We start from the raw sequence: 22,421 nt of genomic DNA, 5'->3' as shown, positions 1-22,421 counted from the left end.
AGAAGGTGTCTAGTCTAATTCCTGTGACAAAGAAGTATTGGGCACAATGAGACCAGTTGAGGCTTGAAGATGGTATTCTTCTCCGGAGATGGGAAACTGCAGATGGGAAAGTGACGACCTGGCAAACGGTTATACCAAGAAAGCTATGGGAAGTTGTGTTGCGTCAATCCCATGATACTGTAACAGGAGGACATCTCGGAGTTAAGAAAACATTGAGTCACCTTCGACACAGATTTTACTGGATAGGTATGAGACAAGATGTGGAAGAATGGTGCAGAAAACTTCATAAAAGATCTAAGACAATGTTTAAGAAAGAAGGAATACTTTGATTTGACACAACGTTTCGGGCCTAAACTATTCTTAAGGTGATGTTTGTTTTATTACCATCGTATATAGTGTTTTTTCTTTCTCAAATTTTGTCTTAGAGATTTCGATGTCTGCGATTAGAATTCTTTTCTATTATTCAGGAAACTGCAATAAAGATGCTGTTACGTCTGTGTTCGTTTGTTAATTTCCTGTATAATTTATTTCCGATGAAACTTTAGCGACACAAGTCCTTTCCTAATTAAAACTAGTTTATTATTTCTCGATACAACTTTATAATACACAGAATTTCCACAGTCACTTTAACTTAAACACTTTAATTCACAACGATTTACACCCTTTACTTACGGCTTGACTCAATTATCGGTCTCTATATCTCCCTATCTGCAATTGTTCCTCCGCTTTATTTGCCGGGCTTATATACTAAAATATAGGACGCGTATAAAAGACTACAGTTGCCAGGAAGAGACACGATCCTTCTAGAAACTCATGACGTATCACCAGTGTCACTTGACTTCCCCTGTCGTAACAATATTAAACTATCCGCAAATATTTAAAACAACAGAAATATTGAAAATTAAGATTTTAAACATTTATGCTTGAATTCCTCCCATGTTTCTGTGGTCGTACTGAACAACTAAAAGTAAGAGAACATATTTCACATTATTTCTAACAAGAAATATAAAACGAGAAAGGAAAGCATAAAAACGGACCGAGAAGGACCGGAAATTAGTGCTCTGGAAAGTAGGGTCATTATTAGTTCATACCTGGCATCGGGACACGTGTGACTAGGTGATCGATGACGGGTAGCAGCAGCAAACACACACGTTTTCATACGCTACAAGTGCGTAACCTGTGAATCGGGAAAGCCCACGCACATATGTACTGATATCGTATTTGAACTAATACCAACCAAAACAGATGGGAATATATATATTCCCACTTTCTACTTTATTATGAATAAAATAATAATGAGAAGCAACATAAAAATACATTTTTTATTCCTTTTAAGAGGTATATTCTCTTCTTTTTGGTGCCATAACTTTCTCTTTGATCCTTTTCGGCTTTTTAGTATATGTGTGTTTCTGTAGGTGATGATGACGTAATACAAGTTTAGATCTTTCACATTCACGCTTGAATTCTTCCCGTGTTTCTGTGGGTGATGATGACGTTAACTGCCTGACTATAACGAGGTATAATTTTAAACGATCGTCTAATTATTTTTTCTGGACGTTATATTTTATGATTTCTTTGAATTCCTTTCTATAAGAAATTAAAGATGAAAATGTATAGACAATATTTTAAAATTTGTCTTTGTTTTAACTTGTAAATTATTTTGTTAGGAGATCTTCACCAGGCTTAGAATATAGTTCACAAATGCGTTATTTGGATAAATACAAGTAGTCTAGGAATACATTTAATGTAAGACTTTAATTTCAGCAAAGTGATAGGTTCGAAATATATTTATTTCCACTAAAATAACTATTTTATTTGAGTTCACTATTTCAGTCTTGAAATATCAGTTTTATGATGTGTGATAATACTATCTACATCAAATCCGTCACAAAATATTACTACACTAACGAGCTAGTAGAAAGAACATCAGCCTTACATTTGCGGTAACTGAACCGTAACACTAATCAATTCTGAAATGTTGATACTTCATTTTATAAAAATATATTCATGAAATATTTTACCTCGGTGTGATGTCTCCATTTCCTTTTCATAAAGTCCTTCAGAGCGTGAATTTAAAATACAAGTTCACAAACACAAAAGTTTGACATCTATCTTATTCTCCATATCATAGTATGAGTAGTTGTCTGCTCAAACATAAAGGCTTTCTAAAATATTTGTGCGCCATCTAGAGGAAATAAAGAATGTGGTGTAACCAGCATCTCTTAGACTTTTCTGTGGTAGTATAATAATGCTACCAACGGATGGTAGTAGTTGTTTTAATCGTAGGTATGATTGGTTTTCAGATAATACAATTATAAAGCGTTCTCAAATATTACCTGATATTTATTACTCCCAGGCATTACATTTTGTCATCGGTTTTGGTTGACAGAATCACCACGTTATTCCTAACTCATAATTTAAGTTAGGCTTAGTCAAATCGTGCTGTGAACAGCTTCAAAGAAACGGAACTTCCACATACTGTGACATAGTAATTTTTGTGGACAACTCGATGTGTCAAGCCACAGCATTCGTAAGTTGGGTACATTGTTCGTGTTATAATTGTTTTCAAAATATATGATATATCGTAATTTTACTTATATTTAAACTTATTAAAGGAAAGATAAACATAAAATTTAAGTACATTCAGAATTCTAACTTCTGTATGAGGTAGCCGATGCAATGCAGTTACAAATTTCTACTACTAGTACCAGTACTAGGAACAACAGAAAATCCAGCTTGTTAATTCAAAAGCAGTTGAAGCTAAAACTTAAACTATATTATAGTCACACATAGATAGCATTAGGCCACTTGGTATCACAAATAAGCCTGCTGCATATTTGTTGTTTCAAATTCAATAGTTAACTACAAGCGCTGCATTCAAACTTTATGTTCAATTTAAATTTTAAGACACTGTTTTTCAGTTAAGCATAATAACATAGTGAAGACAGTGGTAATTGTAACTGAAATGACAGATGCTAGGCTTTCTGTTAATATATACTGTTTCTTTTCCATGTTTTTTCTACATCAGAAGTAATAACATCATGTACGAACACTGCAACTGCAAGAGGGATAATACTAAGTACATAAAAATGATTAATTTTAAACTTCAAAATACGTTTGCTTGTTATCAGAAACTACAAATTCAGATCTCTATGTTGCTAGTAATAATGTATTACATCCATGACTCAGTGAGGTAATTCCTGGAGTCCCATTTATATATTCTTGAGCTTCATTGAATAAGAAGAAAATATACATTATCAGATAAGACTAACTGATCTGTTTTGTCCTTGTATTACTCATATTAGGTGATATTTTGTTTGGTTACATTTAAAATTTTGACACTGGAGAAATAAGTTGAAAATGGACCAAAAAGTAATAAGTTTGTTGATGTATTTTAATATCTGCAGAAATGTACCTAACACCATTGTCCCTGATAAAACTTTGATATTTTAAGTGTAACATAACTTCACTTTTATTGGCATTGATGTTAGAACATAATTTGTCCATGTTTTAAGTAGGATTCAAGCTTAGTAATTTTATGAGTTAGTTTATAACATTTTCATTATTGAGATTTAACGGTTCTGGTAATAGAAGTGTAGAACCATTGGTATGCATTTTGTTTTGAATATCAATCATGTGGCTCACTCAAAAAGTTTGAAATGATAGAATTACCTAAGCATAAGCACTGCTTGGCAGAAAAGAAAGAAAAAAAGGCCTCAAAAAGTATGTTGTGATTATCATAACCTTAGTCAAAAATACTGGACAGTACCATGGCCTGATGATATTTAGTCATCATAATAGTGATGACGACCATTTATTGCTGATTAAATGTTGTATTTATTGCTTTTATTTTCATGGTAGTATAAATTTCATATGCTTTATTACTATTAGTTTTTGAAGATATTCTTGTAGGTCACTGTTGTTTCATTTATTTTACATAACTTGGAATGTTTTATTTGCTTACAGTGGTCCACTGGAACTAGTTTAATTACTTCAGGTGAAGCTTTGGTGTAGAAACAACTACTTGTATTATCTGCTAAAACATGCACTGCCCAAGGATGTGTGGATTGGATATTTGGTTTTCAAAACTGAAGGTCAAGTATATCTTAGGAATCTTAATTCTGATTGGAATTTGTGACATATTTGGTGTTTTCATTCACCTCTTCGAGATAGATTACCACACCAAATTTACTTATCCTCTTGATATTAATATGGAAGAAGTACTTTGGGAGATAAAAGAAGGAAAAGTGCCATCCATAAAGCCAATTAATGTACATAGCTACAGATTTAAGATTAAAAATGAAGCAAAATGTAAAGCTATGGATAAAAACAACAATACAAATGTAGTTCTTCTTTATGTAATCAAATCAGCAATAAATAATCAAAAACGGAGAAAAGCTATTCGCAACAGTTGGGGTTGGGAACAAAGATTTTCTGATGTAACTATTCGCCGGATTTTTTTGCTTGGCACGAGTGAGACAAACCCTATCTTACAGGATGACATTGACAAAGAGCATGAAAAATATCAAGACTTGGTTCAGGCTGACTTTGTTGACACTTACTACAATAATACTATAAAAACAATGATGGGATTTAAATGGGTTGTGAACTATTGCCCCAAAGCTCAATTTATTATGTTTGCTGATGATGATATGTATATTTCAACCAAAAACCTTCTTAAGTTTGTAAGAAATCCACTCAACATTCAATTAGGATATAGAAGACTATTATATTTGTCCCATGATGATGATAGGAAACTTCAGAAATCCAATCATAAAAGCTTTAAGATTGAAACAACACTAAGTAATACTGTTCTAAATACTATGCAAGTCAGAAACTCGGAAGAAATACCACTTCAAAGAAGAAAACTTTTGCAAGATATTCATGAAACTTTCGGAGATAGTCTGTATGCTGGCTATGTATTCGATACATCACCAATGAGGCATAAACCTAGTAAATGGTATGTAACTCTGAAGGAATATCCATTTTCTAGGTACCCTCCATATATCACAGCTGGAGCTTATGTGTTATCTTTTCCAGCACTATACGACATGTACTATACAAGTCTTTACACCAAACATTTCAGGTTTGATGATGTATTTCTTGGTATTGTGGCCAAAAAATGTGGAATATCACCATTCCATAATGAAAATTTTTATTTCTGGAAAAAACCCTATGATAAGCTTGGATATGCTGATGTGATAGCTTCTCATGGTTATGATAACCCAACAGAACTTCAAAAAGTGTGGGAAGAACAAAGAAGCCTAGGAAATGCATGAAAAACTTTATATACATGTATTTCTCAAACTTTTTAAAACTTAATATGTAAATATTTAGTTATAAAATAGTGTATATATATTAATTTGTAATTACTGCGAATGGATAGTTTCTCAAATTCATCTTGAAAAATTTTGTACAATAGTGCACAGTTAGTCAAAATGTTTGGACTGGTCACATTTTCTGAAAACTCCTAGTATTTGGTTGAAGTCTTATGGGCACTTTTTTTTTTATTAATGAATGTAAGTGGCTATTATTCTCACAGAATTAATATGTTTAAAATCTTCAAAGTATCTGTGTAAAAGTTCCAGTCATTCTATCTTGAAATTAGAATTAAATACAGAAGTTCAACAGATAGCTAAGTTAATCTGTGGGTTATATAAAAGTACCTCACCTTAAAATTGTAATAGCAGAGTAAATTAATTTGGAGGTTTTAAGTGTTCTTAGAGACAGTAAATATGTTACAAAAATGTAACTTTAGATAAATGTTATTAAAAATGACCCAGATCAGAAATTTAAAAAAATCTCAATGTAACACTGTAAAAAGCCTGTGTATTAAAAAAAGTCATGTTTAACTTTTAAATGTGTTGAACTTATCCATGTATTAAAAATATTGTTAATTGGACAAACAATAATTATCTGTTGTTAACAAGTCATTATCAGAAATATTAACTTTATTTGCATAAAACAATTTCAAAGGAAATGAAATTGCACTGTGCACCAAAAAAAAGCATAGAATGCTCGGAAAAACATTACTATACTTTCTAATTCAGTAATCTACCAACTATTGTAATAAGCATGCTTTTATATCAGCTGTTCAGTTTCCATAGAAAACTTACTTTTTTGTAAAACTGCAAAAAAAAATCCAAATGTGCAATTCCTTTACAAAAACTCACCACAAAAATTAAGTTTTTATAATATCTACATTAAATTCCAAGAATATGGTGACAGGTTTTTAGTTTAAAAATATTTTTAATATCAAATATTTTTACTACAGAATAAACTTTTGTGTGCTCTTCATTTTTTATTTTATTGATCAAATTATTTTCATATTAACAATGGCAAATAAAGCATGTACAAATCAAAACACTAAAGCACTTTCACTATTATACAATAAAAATATTTGGAACAGGTAAAAAAAAACATGATCCTTTTGTCATTTCTGTAGCAAAATCAAGTTTACATAAACATTACTATTACCCGGTTCTAATTTATGTAATTTTTTAATGATAGGGTAAATCATGATATATTTACCCAACAATGCTATTTCACATAACTAAATTTGATTTGATCTTGTCTTTAAAACTTCTGAAAAATCATTTATGTCAACTAATGATTCCTATTTGTCATATTCTACCTGAAAAACTTTATGGGAACATTTTCCGATATTTCTTGTCCTAATTATCAACAAATTTTACTGACCACCATGTGGATAATTTGATCAGGGATGAGAATAAATAAGGCTTAAAATATCTTAGGTTAACGGCAAGCATAACTGTATCCATGGTCAGCACAAAAGCCTGGAGTAAGGATTGAAGGAGGATAGAAAATGTTTATTTTATTTAAATGAAATTTGCACATTTTAACTTAAGATTAAGATATTCACAGAGAATTGATATTTCTGTACTGTTATTGTGCACTAATAAAAAAAAAAAAAACAAATTTCCACAACATGACATTTTATGTTTTCAACCTGATGTTTTCCAGATAAGGGCAATTAACTTAAATAAGCCTTTAATAACTCCATGTACCTTGTGTGCATTTTCATTGACAGTGAGTTTGAAAGTGACATCAAACATGCTAGTTCTAATATTGAGTAGTTCAGCCTGGTTAGAAAGGCTGTTTATCATAGATGAAGCAGAATTTCAGAATCCAGCGTTTACTTCTAGGTCTTGTAAAAAAAAGATTTTCTGCAACATATGCAAGAGAATTTTGTATTCAGCTTCCAACTCCCCCAATATCACAATTTTTTTATCTCATTGAACTTGCATCGATCTCGTGAATGACCAATAACATGTCTAAAATAGCCAATCAGTGGGAAATTGTCATTCTTGCTTGATGTGAAATTGAACTACATATAATAGAGGTTTTTGTCATCTTAACTAAAAAAATGGTGCCATAACACTTTCTATAATACATCATGAAGTGACAGCAAATATTAAAGTAAATATACCCTTGTATTGATGAAGATTAGTGAATAATTCTTCTATCTTTTGTTGCTACTGGATCAAATTGATGGTTTTTCAAGCATAACTAGTTATTTAAGGCTAGTGCAAAATAATGAATAAACTTACACTATGTTTCAAATACTACTACCATAGTAACAAAATTAGTATTGAGTAATTAAAGTATGGTATTTATGATAACTGATTACGAGAGTGAATTACAGATCATGAATCATCACTGTATGTATTGAAAAATTGGGTTATTTTTTGCAGAGCTTATACCAAGTGAATTTCAGATCAACATTATAGAGAAACTGGAATGATTATAAGAAAAAAACCTGCATTTATTGTAACTTTTAGTTTACAAATTACTAAAACAAAATTCCATAACGAGCAGAACATGACCAATATGGGTTTTACAAGTTAAAAAAAAAGTCTCACAGTAGTCTACATACCATTTGAATAGGATTTTACCAGTTAAGTAAATTGCATACACAAAACACATTATTCACTTAAATTGGAAGGGTGGAGATGCTTAAAAGTTGAATCCACCTTGTTCTTTGACCTATTTTTCTGAACTTATCTGATCTGAGGTGGACATTATCATTCTAGAGAACCCTGTATCATACCGGAACAAAGCGGTTTGATCAAGCCTTACTTAAGAGCAGCATTTAATTGATTCAAGTGAAATATGAAATACTTTTTAAAGACATTTGAAATAACTTTTTACAGATTACAAAAAGAAAATAAATTGGTTTAACGAGTTGCTCAAGCTAGGCAAAAAGTAGTAGGTTTCTGTAGATTCATCAACCTATCAAAACCTTTGCTTCATAAGAAGAACAAGATAATATTTTATATTAAACTTTTAGAAAAGTATTGTTGTAATGGTTTAAACAGACAAATTCTTTAAGGAAGTTCTTTTTGGTGTGCAAGCCAAATTCCCCCTTTCCTCAACAGAAGTTTATTTCTCCATGACTTGGGTATCATCTGTTTATGATGTATTACAACATAAAAAGCAAATGAAGACAACAGCTATTTTACAAATAGTAGAGCTAACATACTTTGAAAATTTATTCGTAAGTTTTGATTTATTAAGTTCTGATATTACACAATTATGCATCAATACCATATTTGTTCACAAAACCTAAAAATATGTGTGGTTACGCCGAATTTTCAAATCAACACAACCCTTTTCATACCAGCAAAACTGAAGCATTATTAAAGTTCATAAATCTGAAACAATATTTTATGTCTTGAAGAAAAACTTTATGTACATGAAAAATATGTCATCTTTTAGGAAACAAAAAAAAATTATTGATAATTCAACTGAAAACCCTCAGCATGCATGCTGGATTACAAATTTTTCTGAGAATAAACTAAATGAGTAAAAAATATTTTTGATAAATGACAAGAGATTACAAATGTTCCCAAAATAGAAACACAGTAGATAATACCCTTAATGTTTGATAACAAAACCTTTGATAGTGGAGAGTATATACTGTTTCTCCTGTATACATATCCTGTGATATTGACACATGAAACACTAGGCCAATTTATTTTATATTGTACAGAAAAAAACTAAAACGATCACTTATAAAAAATATGGAGTAGTGTTACGGGGAGGAATCACACGCTCAGAGTCTGGAACAGCATGAAATAACTTAGCAGTGCGATTTTCTACATCAGTGAAGGCCAACACAGCAGCAATGTTTCCACAGCGATAACAGTAGTTTGGTGCAGACCATACAGTCACAAGCTTCTCTTCAAACATGTACTTATAACCTAATAAAAATTTAATCGTGTCATTACTAACATTCAATAGAATTTTTAATGCTCAAAACATTTTAAGTTTATTTTTAATTTGAACCAAACCTATTAATGTTTAATCTTTTAAGAATACTATTATTTTCTTTACCCAGATAATGATGAAAATAATGAAATATTTCCACAAAAATAATTGACTGAAAAAAAATATTAATAGCTAACATCATACATATAACTTCACTGAACTGTTCATACTTGAATTCCAATAACACTCATTAAATTAAAAATCTACATGAATTTAAACAGTAGCGAATGAAAATTGTATGTAACTTGAATTTGTTTTAAATCATGTATAATTTTAGAAAACAGCTTACCTTCATGGACAAGCTGGTGAGCTCTGCATATTAATTTTAGATTGTTCAGATGCATGAACTAAAAAAACAAATAAATAATTGGGTCATCAGAAAAATGAATGTTTTTTTCTTCATTACAAAAGTAATCCAGACAATAATTAGAACTTAAGAGCAAAGCCACATTGGGATATCTACTTTGGGTAATCGAACCCAGATTTTAGCATTGTCAGTTGGTAAACTTGGGAAAAAAAAACAAAGCCGCAGAATCAAATTATGTAAAATCCACATTACATAATTCCCATAAGTTAATGGAAAAACAATTCAAATACTTCTCACACCCAACCTGTCCTTTTTAAAGACCTTATTTACTTATTTGAACAAACACCAAAATTAACATATTTATTACATTTTATAAAATAATGTAGCAAAACTACAAAACATTCTAGCAATAACACCTGGCCATTTAAAAAGCACTTATAAAAGCAAAAATAAAATAAATAGGAAACAAGCAATTAAAAAATTTTAATGATCACACATCACTGAACTAATTGCAAAGGAATTCTTTCCAAGCTTCAGTTTAATACTAAAATTAAAGCCTTGCATATTTATGTCCGAAATACTTTGGATGAAATTAGAAACTTCTCTAGCATGTAGCCAAAACCAAATATTTATTGCACTTATTATATCAACTTTCCAACAGGAATACAAGTCAACTTGTACCTGATTGGCTGCTGAACATACACCATGACAAATCACCTTGTCAACCACAAAAAGATTCACCCTCAAGTTGTTACACACCTTAATAATGTTGCACATCTAATGATTTTTCCACACAGTTGAATTCCATTATTTTAAGCATTTTTTTCAGTTTCCTGCTGTAATTCCACTTAACAATTAAGTAGAAACCCTGTGACTCAAAAAAGCTTTATATTTCAACATGGTGTTCAGCCTCTAACTTTTTTTTTTATGATAACACATACTAATGTTTAACTGTATAATAGTTTTACTTGTCAAGGATGCTGTCATCGCAGGGTATGATTATTACAAGTCAAAATCACTTATTCAATTTTTAAAGAATTTTATCCACTTTAAATGTGAAAGTAGAAACTAATAAGAACAGACAAAGACAAAATATTATTATTAACATACATAACAACACTGTTTACAGTCCTGATTGTCCCTTAAAATAAGATCAACAAGTTTTTACAACCAGTCATTTTTTTGGTGAAAATATATTTTGAAAACTACAAAACTGAAGAAATTGTTTTGAGGGCTATTAACTAAGAATTTATTTATTAGACATATTCATTTCTGCTGATTAAGATGGTGTTGCAGCAAATGAAAAAGATGGTAATCTGATGGTGCCATATCTGGAGAATATGGTGGGTGGGGGAGAACTTCCCAACCCAACTCCATAATCTTGTGTTGCATCAAACGTGCCACACATATGGATGTGCATTGTCATGGAGAAGAAGAACGCCTTTCCGACTGATGAGTGAAGGGCTTGATTTAAACGTTCCAGTTGCTGACTATAGATCCCTGCATTGATAGTTTGCTGTGGATTGAGAAGTTCGAAATGAATTACTCCTCCGATGTCCCACTAAATACAAAGCATCACTTATTGCTGATGGAGTCCAGGTTTTTGGGTCGGAAGTGGTTTTGTCTAGGACTGAGCCATTGTTTTTGGCATTTAACATTCGCATAGAGAATCCTTTTTTCATCACCGGTGACAATTCTGTCCAAAAATGGTTCACACGCATTATGCACCAGAAGAGATGATGCAATGTTCACACGTTGGAAACGATGATCATCGGAGAGTTTGTGAGGCACCCAAACACATTCTTTATGGAGTTTTCCCATATTCCTTAGATGTTTACATATTGTTTCATGAGAGATATGCAATTTCAGAGCCATTTCACGAGTGTGTTGCCTTGGGTTAGACTCAACAAGACTCTTCAGAGCATCAATATCAATTCCAACATGTGGGCCCCCACCATCACAGTTTTTAAGGCTAAAATCACCTGAACGAAATTTGCTGAACCATTGTTGACACTTACGAACATTCAAAACATTTCCATAAACTTCTTTGATATTCTTTGTGGCTACAGAGGCATTGTTTCTCTTCTTGTATTCAAACAGCATTACATGCAGAATGTGTGCCTCGTCTTGTGCCATCACTACAAGGGATCAAAGTATACTAAACTTTACACATTATATAGGCTAAACTAACGTGACGTTTAGGCATTTCGTTTAACTATTATAAGTGATGTACGTTTTTTAGGGAGTGGTTAATGAAAGTGTTCCAAAATGCGACATTAATTTCTTGACGACCTAATACAGGAAACCCTTTATTTCTTGTATTTTTCAAAAGACCTATAGTATATCATCACTAACTTCTCAAAGGTCTTCAAACTTGAAATACAGACCCCCACACGTTAAAGAAACTTGTTATGAGTTTCTAACACACACACAAAATGAAAAATCCATGAACTTGATGATCATTCCATAGGTGAAGCATCTACTTTCAAGATAAATCCATGTATCAGACAACATCGATTTCCAAATTGGTTTTACATTGTTGTTTTTTTATGTTAGTTCCCTTAATAATGGTTCTTTTAATATGATTTTCAATATCTATATGTGGAGGTATATTGTTTTTTCTAACCTGCTTTTTGAAATTACTTCAGATGTGAATTCATTACACTGTTGGATTCAATACACATGATCAGAACAAAATATCCCTTACTAGAAAATAAAATTCAATTAAAGTCCATTAGTTTCTACACTAATAACTTCTTCTTTAGAAAATGTTAAATTTTATTCTAAACTTTTATTTATTCCCCATAAAGCCTTTACATAAAGAAAGTATTAAATGTTCATTTCTGGATTCAGAACTCTTTTGAATAACTATCCTATCTTATGTTAATGTTCACATAAGTCATTGCTTTCTATGAACTTTCAGGTATTAAAGCTTCATACCTCATGAGTGACTTTTGACCCAAAGAGCCAGCCTGCTCCTCTTGGACTAACAGCCCACGTATCCACATCTTCAGGATCAGACCACACTAGATGTGCCGATTAGTTAAGATCCAAGAATATAAGTTTGATAAAAGTTGAACATTTTAAATAATGGAACAAGTATTAGAGTAGTGCTCATAGAAACTTTTAGTAGTGTTGTTTAAAGATACAAACAAGGGAAGTTAAGTGAATCTTTTCTTTTATATAATTTTATCAATCATACCATCTTAACAGACACGATACATCTTTTAGTTTAAGTCTTCCCTCTAAAATTATACAGAAGCTTATAAAAATATTTAAGAATTGGTAATTCAAACTGAAAGACACCTTATACAACACATGGGCTATACTATGTAAGGTCCAGGCATAGCTATCCATAATTTAGAACTGCTGACCAAAGAACAACCAGATAGAAGCGTCAGCTACTCTTTACCAAATAGAGGGGTTGAAATCCCCAGAGCTAAATAACATAGAAAATGTTCAGGGGAATATTGCAGCACAAATCTTGAGCCCCTAATTCACAGTCTCTCATGTCCAGCCCCTAATTTCTTGTAATTAAAAACAACACATTACAATTCTTGCTACTTACATAGCCATTTCTACATTTTATCCTAAAAAGCACATTTAAATATTTGGTACCCCTTTCTAGTTTCAAATAATGGTAGCACTGGCCCTTAAAACTGGGCAAATTTATATGCTGAGAAAACACTGTTAAACAGTTCTTATAACATTTAAGTTGAGTACAAAACAAAAGTATGATGTTGCTGTCTCTAAAAGTACACTTTCAGTCATGTGCATAATTAATGTGGCAGGGTTAAAGATATATATATATAACATAAACTGTTTTAACACCATAACTTTAATTAGGAATGATAAAAATGTGAAAATTGATACACATGCTCTTTGTGGATATCCTCAGAGCTTGAATTAAAAACTCTGCAACATTAACAAGCTATGGGCATTAATTTTAATTAATGCCTTTGTCAGTGGTAATTAGACTCATTACAAGGCAACTGGTATTAAAGATTTTTAAATTTAAAAAAATTCAAGCCATGGAAGAGTTATATCAATAAGTGTGCTAGATTTCATGCTGATACTGGCTTTAATAAAAACAAACCAGACTTTTATTTTTAATCATTTACTACAGGTTTTAAGACAAAAATGAGTTATTTATGTAGAAAAAAGGTAAAACTTTTGATTTGACTAAATTTAAAAAAATGTGATCTTTGCAATATTGGGAGCAATCTTTAAGGGTCAGTGCAACCTTAAACACATTGTATAACTATTTTTTTATTTATCTATTGAGGGAGAGTTTTACCTATAGACTCAACTGAAACAATGTTGCATACCACTACTGAGAACTGACATCTGGCTATAACTTTTAATGTTAGGAACAAAATTTTCAAATCCTAAAGTACACTACACATCAACAAGAATTTCTTTAACTCAAATTAAGCAATTTTTTATAAAGCATATACATTTGACTGATAGGACTAGATGAGAAGAAAAACCTGTACGAGAACTGGGGTCAAAGGGCATAAACAAAGCTCCTTGCCTATCCAAGGCAGAGCCCTGGTGGTATGAGGGTCCAAGGAATTAAAATTCTAACATGTTGATATATTAAATTTCAATTCAGACAAGGAAGTTACATAATTTTATGTGGTACTTGTTATTAAAATCAACCTATTACAGATATAAACACAGATTTTATAACATTACTCCAAAGCAAGATTATTTATAGCTTCATACAGTTTATGTGTATTTTAGCAGATGCTTATTTTTTTAATAACCCCCTCAAAGAATAGTTTACAAATTCATTACGTAAAGTATAAAGGGTTTTTCCTGACAAATTTACTTTTTAAATAAAATATAAAAATTCTAGTATTATTATTTGATTTTGACAAACAATATGAAATTTAATTTTCACTTCTTTTTGCAGTCATTCTCACCTAAATTTGTTTTTCATAGAGTTACTGAAGTCGTCTGTTTCAATTCATCTTTTAGTAATTCTTGCCATATTTCAACACATCTTTCTTATTACCTCATATAAAATTACATCAAAAGCTAAATGACATCATTCACCAACTTGTAAAATATATCACAAATGCTTATATGGCTATTCACAAAAAACTTTGATTGATTAAAAAAATGCATGTTGTGTCATAAAAATAAACTAACCATTAAAATTATATTTTTCACTGAACTGATACTCAGACAACTGTTTGTATGAAATAAATTCTGTACACATACATAACTAGTGGAATACAAAAATTAACCTCCAATACACACATACCATTTATACAGATTATACAACCAATCCATGTATGCCCAGAAAATCAGAAATTTGTAAACAGGAGGAAAAAATCTCATTCCTGATATTCAGAAATAATAATAATGATTAAAAAACAAAATAATATTGAACCAACTTACTAACTTTCAAAAATTCTAGTGTTTCTGAAGTACAAGTTACCAGCTGCTTTGTACATTTTCATCAATCCTGACTTGCTTTATCATATGTTCCACATTTTGGGAAAATATATTTTTCTAATAATTTGCAGTAATCTATTTTTCTTATGATTATTATAATTACACTATGTCTCTAATGAATTTTGGTAAGTCAGTCATGATAAAATTGGTTCCTGTAACATTTGTATGCATTTTCCAACTTCCAAGGAAAGATTATTTGTGTTTTTATACCAACATAAACAGAAAATTGTTTGTTTGTATGCAAGTAATCCATAATGTTTTGAAAAACTCTTGACTGTCAATAAACACTGCCTACTTTAAAACATGTGTTTATATCTTAAAGTATAATCTTGATATTTATTGATAATTCCTGGTTAAAAGTAAGCTAACTATATACATCAGAACTAAAAAAGTAACTTATAAATTAATGAAGCCAATTGTATATAACAAATATATTAGATGTATCTAATGTTATAAGTCAATACACAACATAAGAAAACTTGTATGATTCACCAGTTAAATACTATTATCATATTTTTAGTCATAATGGCAACAGATATCCTATACTAACTTTCATATAATTCATGTTACTTACTCCTTTGGACAAAAATCCTATAGCACTGTGTAAGTGTGCTCTTTTGTAATTTTCCCAGTTTAAATTAAGACTTATTAAATTTCAACACATAAGTGATAAAAAAAATTTTCTAGCATCAAACAACCTGTGTCAAAACTGGGATCCCTTGAGAGAATCTGTAGTGTTGAACAGAACTGTTGGGGTTAAGTCTCTGAACAGTAGTATGTTTGAGAGATGCATTTGAATGATAGCTTCTCAGTGTCTACCATTACCTAGTTTCAAGTATTAAGTGTTATTAAACATTATGTAAGCTTTTGATTCCTAATACTGGAAATTAAGAAACCTCAGTTACCGTATGTATTGATGCACACGTATTATTCCCCAGTAGGGCTCCTGCAAGTTGCAGGAGACCACTGCAAAAGGGCTAATAGTTTAATTATGTTATCATTTCAACCAAACAGGTTACACTTAAAAAAAACACAGCAATACATACAAGTAGCACTTTTAATCATGACCTTTCTATTTCCGTCCATTTGCCCAGGTTACAAAAGTAACTGTTCACTATTCAATAACACACCAAAAAGGATATCACAAAAAGCTCCTTTGTGTGGTATCTCTTGGTTTCTTTCAATAGTTCTTACTTGATCTAATGTTCTGATCTCTGGTGAGAGTCCTCCGTGAACACAGAGTACCTGCTCATCAATTATCTAAAAGAGAAACAGGTAGTGTTAGTTTAAGATAGGACTAAAGACAGGACAAATATGATATGGAATATCATGAACACTATTATTCTGTTTCAGAAAATTAATTGAAATGAAACATTCTGACAAATATTTGTCAAGTTATATTGCATGCTTTTATATTTACAAAAATAAAATTTCCAACTAATTTTAACCTAGGCTTACTCACGGAAATTGTGGTAATGGATACATTTTGGAAAAATAACACTAATATTTTGTAGAACAGGATCCTTCATTAAAAAAATTGTACAAGATTAGTTATTGTATAGCAGTGGCTCAACACCTAAAATTAACATAATACTTAAAATGCTAATGCTCTCTCTGCCAGAAAAGTTAGTTCCACCACTCTTCATCTAAAACTTAAAATATATATGATTTAGCAAGAAGACATGCTGAAGCTATGAAGTACAGTAAATACAATTAACTTTCTGAGAAAGGTATGGTTGTAATCTAAGTATATAAAGCTCAATAATCTGTGTGTCTGCCTGTTTGTTCATTATCTAACTACTCCTAGGTCACAGGGCCAATCCCAACCCAACTTTGTGGATGACAGTTTGGAACAAAGGGCATGTTAATGGGAGGTTCACAACCACTTCCACACCTCCATTATTGATGTTACTGAGCACTTATTATCTTTGAGGTACGTTAACTACATTCATGGATGGCACCACATCCTTACACAAAGAAAACTATATTAAATTTTCTATAACACAACATACACATATTGTGGAGGAAGAGCATACAAACGTCATATATATCTCAGAAAGTACACTAGCACTCTATGGAGGAAGAGCATACAAACGTCATATATATCTCAGAAAGTGCGCTAGCACTCTATGGAGGAAGAGCATACAAACGTCATATATATCTCAGAAAGTGCGCTAGCACTCTCTATGGAGGAAGGCAACGAAAAAAACTTGCCACCACTATGGCAATAATACATATACTCAGCTGAAGTTTCTACCCCTATAGCCACCATAAGGCTGGTATGAAGAGCCATTTCTTGAGTTAACCCACTTCCTACTTTGACCCGTAACCTTACAACTTCGGTCCATAAGACACTTCTGTGGCCAGTGACTGTCAATTAAGTAATAACGTGAAACAGTGTGGAAGGACATTAAGAGCTGGGTGTTGAAAGTAGGTAACAGAAAGCACCACTACTTTGGCTGTTACCTCTCCCTACAAAGTCACCTTCACCATCGCACAGTGTATACCATATTTTAAGCATATAAGTAGTGAGGTCTTAAAACTTATACAAAACCCTTTTGGTGAGGTGATAATAATGTAATATGTTATCTAATAAATAAATTGTGTGAAAGTGAGGATTTTTGTGTTGTTTTCCATAGCATCCACCCCCACACTTTTTTAAGTTCATAACCCAGACAAAGGACAGGTACCTCAGCTTGTAAATAACATAACTTGTAAACTTACCAAACCCTTTCCTGACTGGAGAAGTGTCACTGATGGTCCATTATTTGTTTCCTTCTCAAAGTGGAAATACCCAAATTACATGAAACTTAGTGCAAACTGACTAAGTACTGTATAGTTTTGGATTAAAAAATCATAAAACTTGACTTAGTATTTCTATCATTTATATGTTGTGAAATTTCCAAAATTTGTTTGATAAATTGTCTTCAAAAAACATTAATCTTCTACTGCACATTGTAATGTACAGGTAACAAATCTATCTTTGTTGCATCATACAAATACAATTCTGAAACTGAACGGAATTATTTTTGTTGATTCCTTAACTGAACAATGTCATTTCTAGGTAACCTACCCATTTATAACTTAGTAAAATATATTTCACAAATCCCTCTTTTTTTGTGCAATATAGATGTATTTAAGAAAGAAATTCAAATAAAACATTTTTTTCACTTTATTTTCATAATGCATGTAATACAGGATTAAACATATTTCCTTTTTTCACAGAATTATTTTTTTGTTGATCAGAAAGTTCTATTTTATATATCCAATTAGTTTAAACTTGATTGATTGTCATTAATAATTTATTTTCATACTTTATTTTGCTTATTTCAATAGCCTCCGCTTTCAGCTATAAATTACACAAAAAATGATAAAGATTTACCTGAGATATTACCATTACCTTTGTCACAATTTTTGGTTGAGATCAATCTATATCTAATAAATGTAGTTTAGTTAAACAAGTAATAAGCTATTTTACTTTGCATTCTTCGAATATCATAAGCTTAGCAATAATATTCAAGAAATTCGAATTTGAGTCATCAGAATATTTTGCTGTTGCCTAATTATGCTTATCTTAAGTCAAAAAGAAAACTTCTGTAGCTTTTATAGAGAATAATTTAACACAAAATATTTTTTGGGAATTAAATGATATTTAAAAGAAACTATAAACAAAAGGAAATCCTTAATAGCCACAGCAGTGGACATTTTTTTTAGGCAGGATTAGAGTAAATTAATCTACGAGACATTGGGCATGGTCAAATATATCAATCGAAAGGGTTTGAACTCCTGAGATGACAAAGCTATGAGCTAATAGTTTGTATTTGAAAAAAAAAACAAACAAACTCAGAGCTGTTCTATGAGCCAAGGCTAAAAATTTCCAGATACATGGTTTGTTTGTTTTCAAGTCTTCTCATTAGATTCCCTTATTCACCCCTACAGGAGCTTCAGGTAGTCAATATCTCAAGAAACTATAAATTGCTGAAACCACCTTAGTTGCTTTACATTGAAACAAACAGTTTATAATCTGATCTATTTAATCATATTATAACATTGGTTTTAGTTATTTTCATAGCTGAGCTTCATTTGACTACATGTTGTGGCATCACAAGTGTAGTAATGAATGGTTGTCACAACAAAACCATAAAAAAGAAAGAAAATCACACAAGAGACTACAAATGAATAATTAAATTCTCAAGGGATGGCAGCTTCTAAGCAAATACAAACTCATAAGTTGGGATGGACAGAACAATTCTGAAGAAAATCAATAACTGTTTTGTTTACAGGTGAGACTTGGGAATCAAGCAGAAATGAAAGTTAGAATGCCTTTTATTAATTTGTCTTTCAGAAATTTCAAGTTATAATAAATGTTGTGAAATGAAAAAAATATCAATTATCAAAAATTTTGATTTAAAAATTGTTGAAACAGAGTTTTATCATTTTTACTTAAATTTCAAAATGCACATGTGAACCTGAAAGTTGTTCACAGATAGTGATAGGGTTAATAGTTTAGGTCAGTTAACTAATTAGCTTTATTACACTATGTTTATTAAATATATAACTGTAATGTCAACTCATTTTCATGTTAAATCCATTCAGAAAAGCTTGATTTGCATATAATCTACTAATATATCACCAAATTATGTATAGAAAACAAAGTAATATATTCTCCAGTTCTATTTATTACTCACCGCAGCAACAGTCAGAAGATCAAACACCTTACAGCAATAGCGCCATGCATTGGCATTACCATATTTAGTTTGGCATTCATCTAAACAAACAAACGTCCAAATAATGTTATGAGACATACATACATTTTGATTAAGTGAAGATGTTTTAGCATAAAAAAACAATATTACTTGAGTACAAAAATTATTTGTGCTTACTATTTTGAAAAATTCCATCAATATTTGTGCTCACACAGTAATAAACAATTACTATCACAATACTTTCTGAATTTATACCTACCAATTACTGAAGATTTCAATAGAATATGGTAAAAAAAACTTTGAATATAGAATACCTTATGTTTTATTAGAAAGTGACATTAACATAAATATGAATAAATGATATTATTGTGAATCCTAGAAGATCTTAGAAAAACAGTTTTTATTAGCTAAACGTTTTGGCTTTACACCTCCATACTTGCAAATACCTGAATTTTACGGTCTTCAAATGATACATCAACCCAATTTCCCTGCAAGATCTATTGTCCTTTCAGTGTATGGATCTTTGAATGAAGGTTTTGTCCTGACTGATGGAGAAACTTTAAATTCTAGTACCTAGCCACATACATAGTACCTATGCATATTTCTTAAAGAAGCTTAAAAATGATCAGCTAAACATAGTGCAGGATAGCATTCTGTTTAATTTATATGTGATTTTCTAATGTCCATCCATACTTACAGAAGTGATTAAAAACTGTCATTGAGCTCTTAAAAAGAAAATCTGGTTATCATTGACTTTCTGGGATTATCAACTGATATAATGGAAGTAGCTATGCATTGTATTCTATGCAGTAGTTAATTACCTATAAACTCAAGGTATCACCATGTGTAATAAGATTGTAGTAGTTTTATTTTGTTGTTTGTTTTTGTGGACTTTCATAAAACAACATTCCTCTCTGGGTGGAAACAAAAAAATAATATTTGTCCTGAAGTCTAGTATCCCTACACAGATGAAATATTTGGTATTTGGAATAGAACACTTAATCAAATTACATGATTACCTCAACAAGCTACCCTGCAAAATTAAATTCATTCTTGAAACCTCAGACAACGCATTCACACTTGCTTTCCTGTACATTCTAATAACATTGAAATGTAGTAAAATATTCTTATCTCTAAATGTAAAATACTGTAAGGAACCAATAGTTCTACACTTTTAGTCCCATCATCCTCTCTCTGTAAGGAAAAAGAGTGATTATGGGACAACTATTTAGGACACACAGAACTTGCACAGACAAAGAAACACAATATAAAAAAAAAATGAACTCAGACAAATTCTTCGACAAAACAATTATTTGAATACATACGTTAACACTTATTTTCAACTACTGGAAAAAGAAGAAAGATACAGTGAAGAATCACACTCAAAAAAATAAAAACAGAAACATAGCAAAAAGTTTGGTCTCCCATTGGAACCATACAAAAATCAGCTTTGACTTTAACCCAATGACCACCGGCTACTAACTCTCTGAATAGCCAATGCAAGTCTTGCTATATTTCATTCCAACAATAAAACTAGTGGATGAAATTGTTTGAAACTTCATTAGAACTTTCATAAATGTATGTAGTTTAAGAAACATAAAGCCTGTTACTTTTGATAAATTTAGTTTTTTTGCATTATGATCTTTAATATCTTGGAAAATTACATTAGGAAATGGTATTTATAAGAAATGATTAGAATATTTTTATTTGTTGCAGATTTGAACTTATTACTTTTTATGTTTTAGTACATTATTTTAAAATCCCTAAAAACTTTTTATCATCCATAAAATGCAAATTTTGTTTATTTTTAATTTTCTTAATAATCACATACTCTCCTTATGGTTTCAAGTAATACACAAGACTCGAAAATAATATTTGTAAGTAAACCTATATAATAAATGAGTATTTGTATTTTTAAGTAGGATTTTATGTTTATATATATACATAAAAAACATTTTAATTTTTTTCATAAATGTATTTTTATTTCAAGTTTACGTTTATGTTTCATTGCAGCCATACTTTTGTTTATTATGCCAAATAAACCATTGGGTTAGCAGCGTGAACTTTGTACACGTGTCGTAAACTATCATACCTGTTGCCTATCTCATTCAGTCCAGTGCAAGCACATTTGAACATTACTGTAGATATGATAGTAAGAAAGCTTTTCGGTACTTGAATATCATTTCTTTGAACTTTCAAACAAGTTTATTTCAACATATGTCCTTGTACGTTGTTTCACTATACAGATAAAACTAATTGCCACTACTAGCGATTGTATGTAATAGTTTACAGTACAGGTGGTTTGAATAACACTGCCTAACCCTAGTTACTTGATACATCCTGTTAGAAGAAATTAAAAACGATACAGACACCATAAATTACAAAGAAAATTACTTCACAGAACTTAAAAGATTAGTCCTGGTCAATTCCTCTCATTATAGACAAGATTTACATTGGAATTCAAAACTTAAGCTCTTCAGTGTATTGAGACCCCAACTGTGAGAATGTCATAGCTTCCCTGTATTATTGAGACAAATGTATTTAGTCTGTTTCACAACCAACATATGGGTTTTATTGTTGTCACTTGTACACTGAGTTTTAAACCATTGCAAAATATCAGAATAAACTTTATATATATATATATCAGTTAC

The 22,421-nt window shown here is 30.9% G+C and overlaps 3 protein-coding genes across 5 annotated transcripts in view; 1 reads left to right on the top strand and 2 right to left on the bottom strand.

Annotated features, from left to right (window-relative positions):
- Window positions 1-2,116, bottom strand: part of LOC106464014 (retinoic acid receptor RXR-alpha-A-like) — a 98,939-nt gene extending 96,823 nt beyond the window's left edge. The window contains exon 1 of the mRNA XM_022391666.1: window positions 2,022-2,116. Within this exon, the coding sequence (XP_022247374.1) occupies window positions 2,022-2,040 (19 nt within the window). The 5' untranslated portion in view covers window positions 2,041-2,116. The remainder of the gene's footprint in view (window positions 1-2,021) is intronic.
- Window positions 1,471-5,807, top strand: LOC106464012 (beta-1,3-galactosyltransferase brn-like). 2 transcript variants are annotated; one of them, XM_013924117.2, is made up of 2 exons: window positions 1,471-1,517; window positions 3,967-5,807. In XM_013924117.2, the coding sequence occupies exon 2, from the start codon at window positions 4,044-4,046 to the stop codon at window positions 5,277-5,279; it is 1,236 nt and encodes a 411-aa protein (XP_013779571.1). In that variant the 5' UTR covers window positions 1,471-1,517; window positions 3,967-4,043; the 3' UTR covers window positions 5,280-5,807. The 2 variants fall into 2 exon arrangements, with proteins under 2 accessions (XP_013779571.1, XP_013779570.1); XM_013924116.2 differs by lacking the exon at window positions 1,471-1,517 and adding an exon at window positions 2,184-2,530.
- A 126-nt stretch (window positions 5,808-5,933) lies between these two features.
- LOC106464017 (serine/threonine-protein phosphatase 6 catalytic subunit) overlaps window positions 5,934-22,421 on the bottom strand; it is a 43,432-nt gene continuing 26,944 nt past the window's right edge. For both annotated transcript variants that reach the window (XM_013924123.2, XM_022391662.1), the window contains 5 exons: window positions 19,753-19,832; window positions 16,207-16,324; window positions 12,539-12,630; window positions 9,581-9,638; window positions 5,934-9,224 (listed from right to left, as the gene is read on the bottom strand). In XM_013924123.2, coding sequence (XP_013779577.1) covers window positions 9,034-9,224; window positions 9,581-9,638; window positions 12,539-12,630; window positions 16,207-16,324; window positions 19,753-19,832 — 539 coding nt within the window. In that variant the 3' untranslated portion in view covers window positions 5,934-9,033. The remainder of the gene's footprint in view (window positions 9,225-9,580; window positions 9,639-12,538; window positions 12,631-16,206; window positions 16,325-19,752; window positions 19,833-22,421) is intronic.

This window comes from Limulus polyphemus, unplaced genomic scaffold (assembly GCF_000517525.1).
Source record: "Limulus polyphemus unplaced genomic scaffold, Limulus_polyphemus-2.1.2 Scaffold1541, whole genome shotgun sequence".
Classification (NCBI taxonomy): Eukaryota; Metazoa; Arthropoda; class Merostomata; order Xiphosura; family Limulidae; genus Limulus; species Limulus polyphemus.
Note: the sequence above shows the minus strand (reverse complement) of the source record. Positions and strands in the feature narration are given on the sequence as shown.

Coding starts and splice junctions, on each gene's coding strand:
- LOC106464012 (XM_013924117.2), top strand. CDS start 4,044: ATGCACTGCCCAAGGATGTGTGGATTGGATATTTGGTTTTCAAAACTG.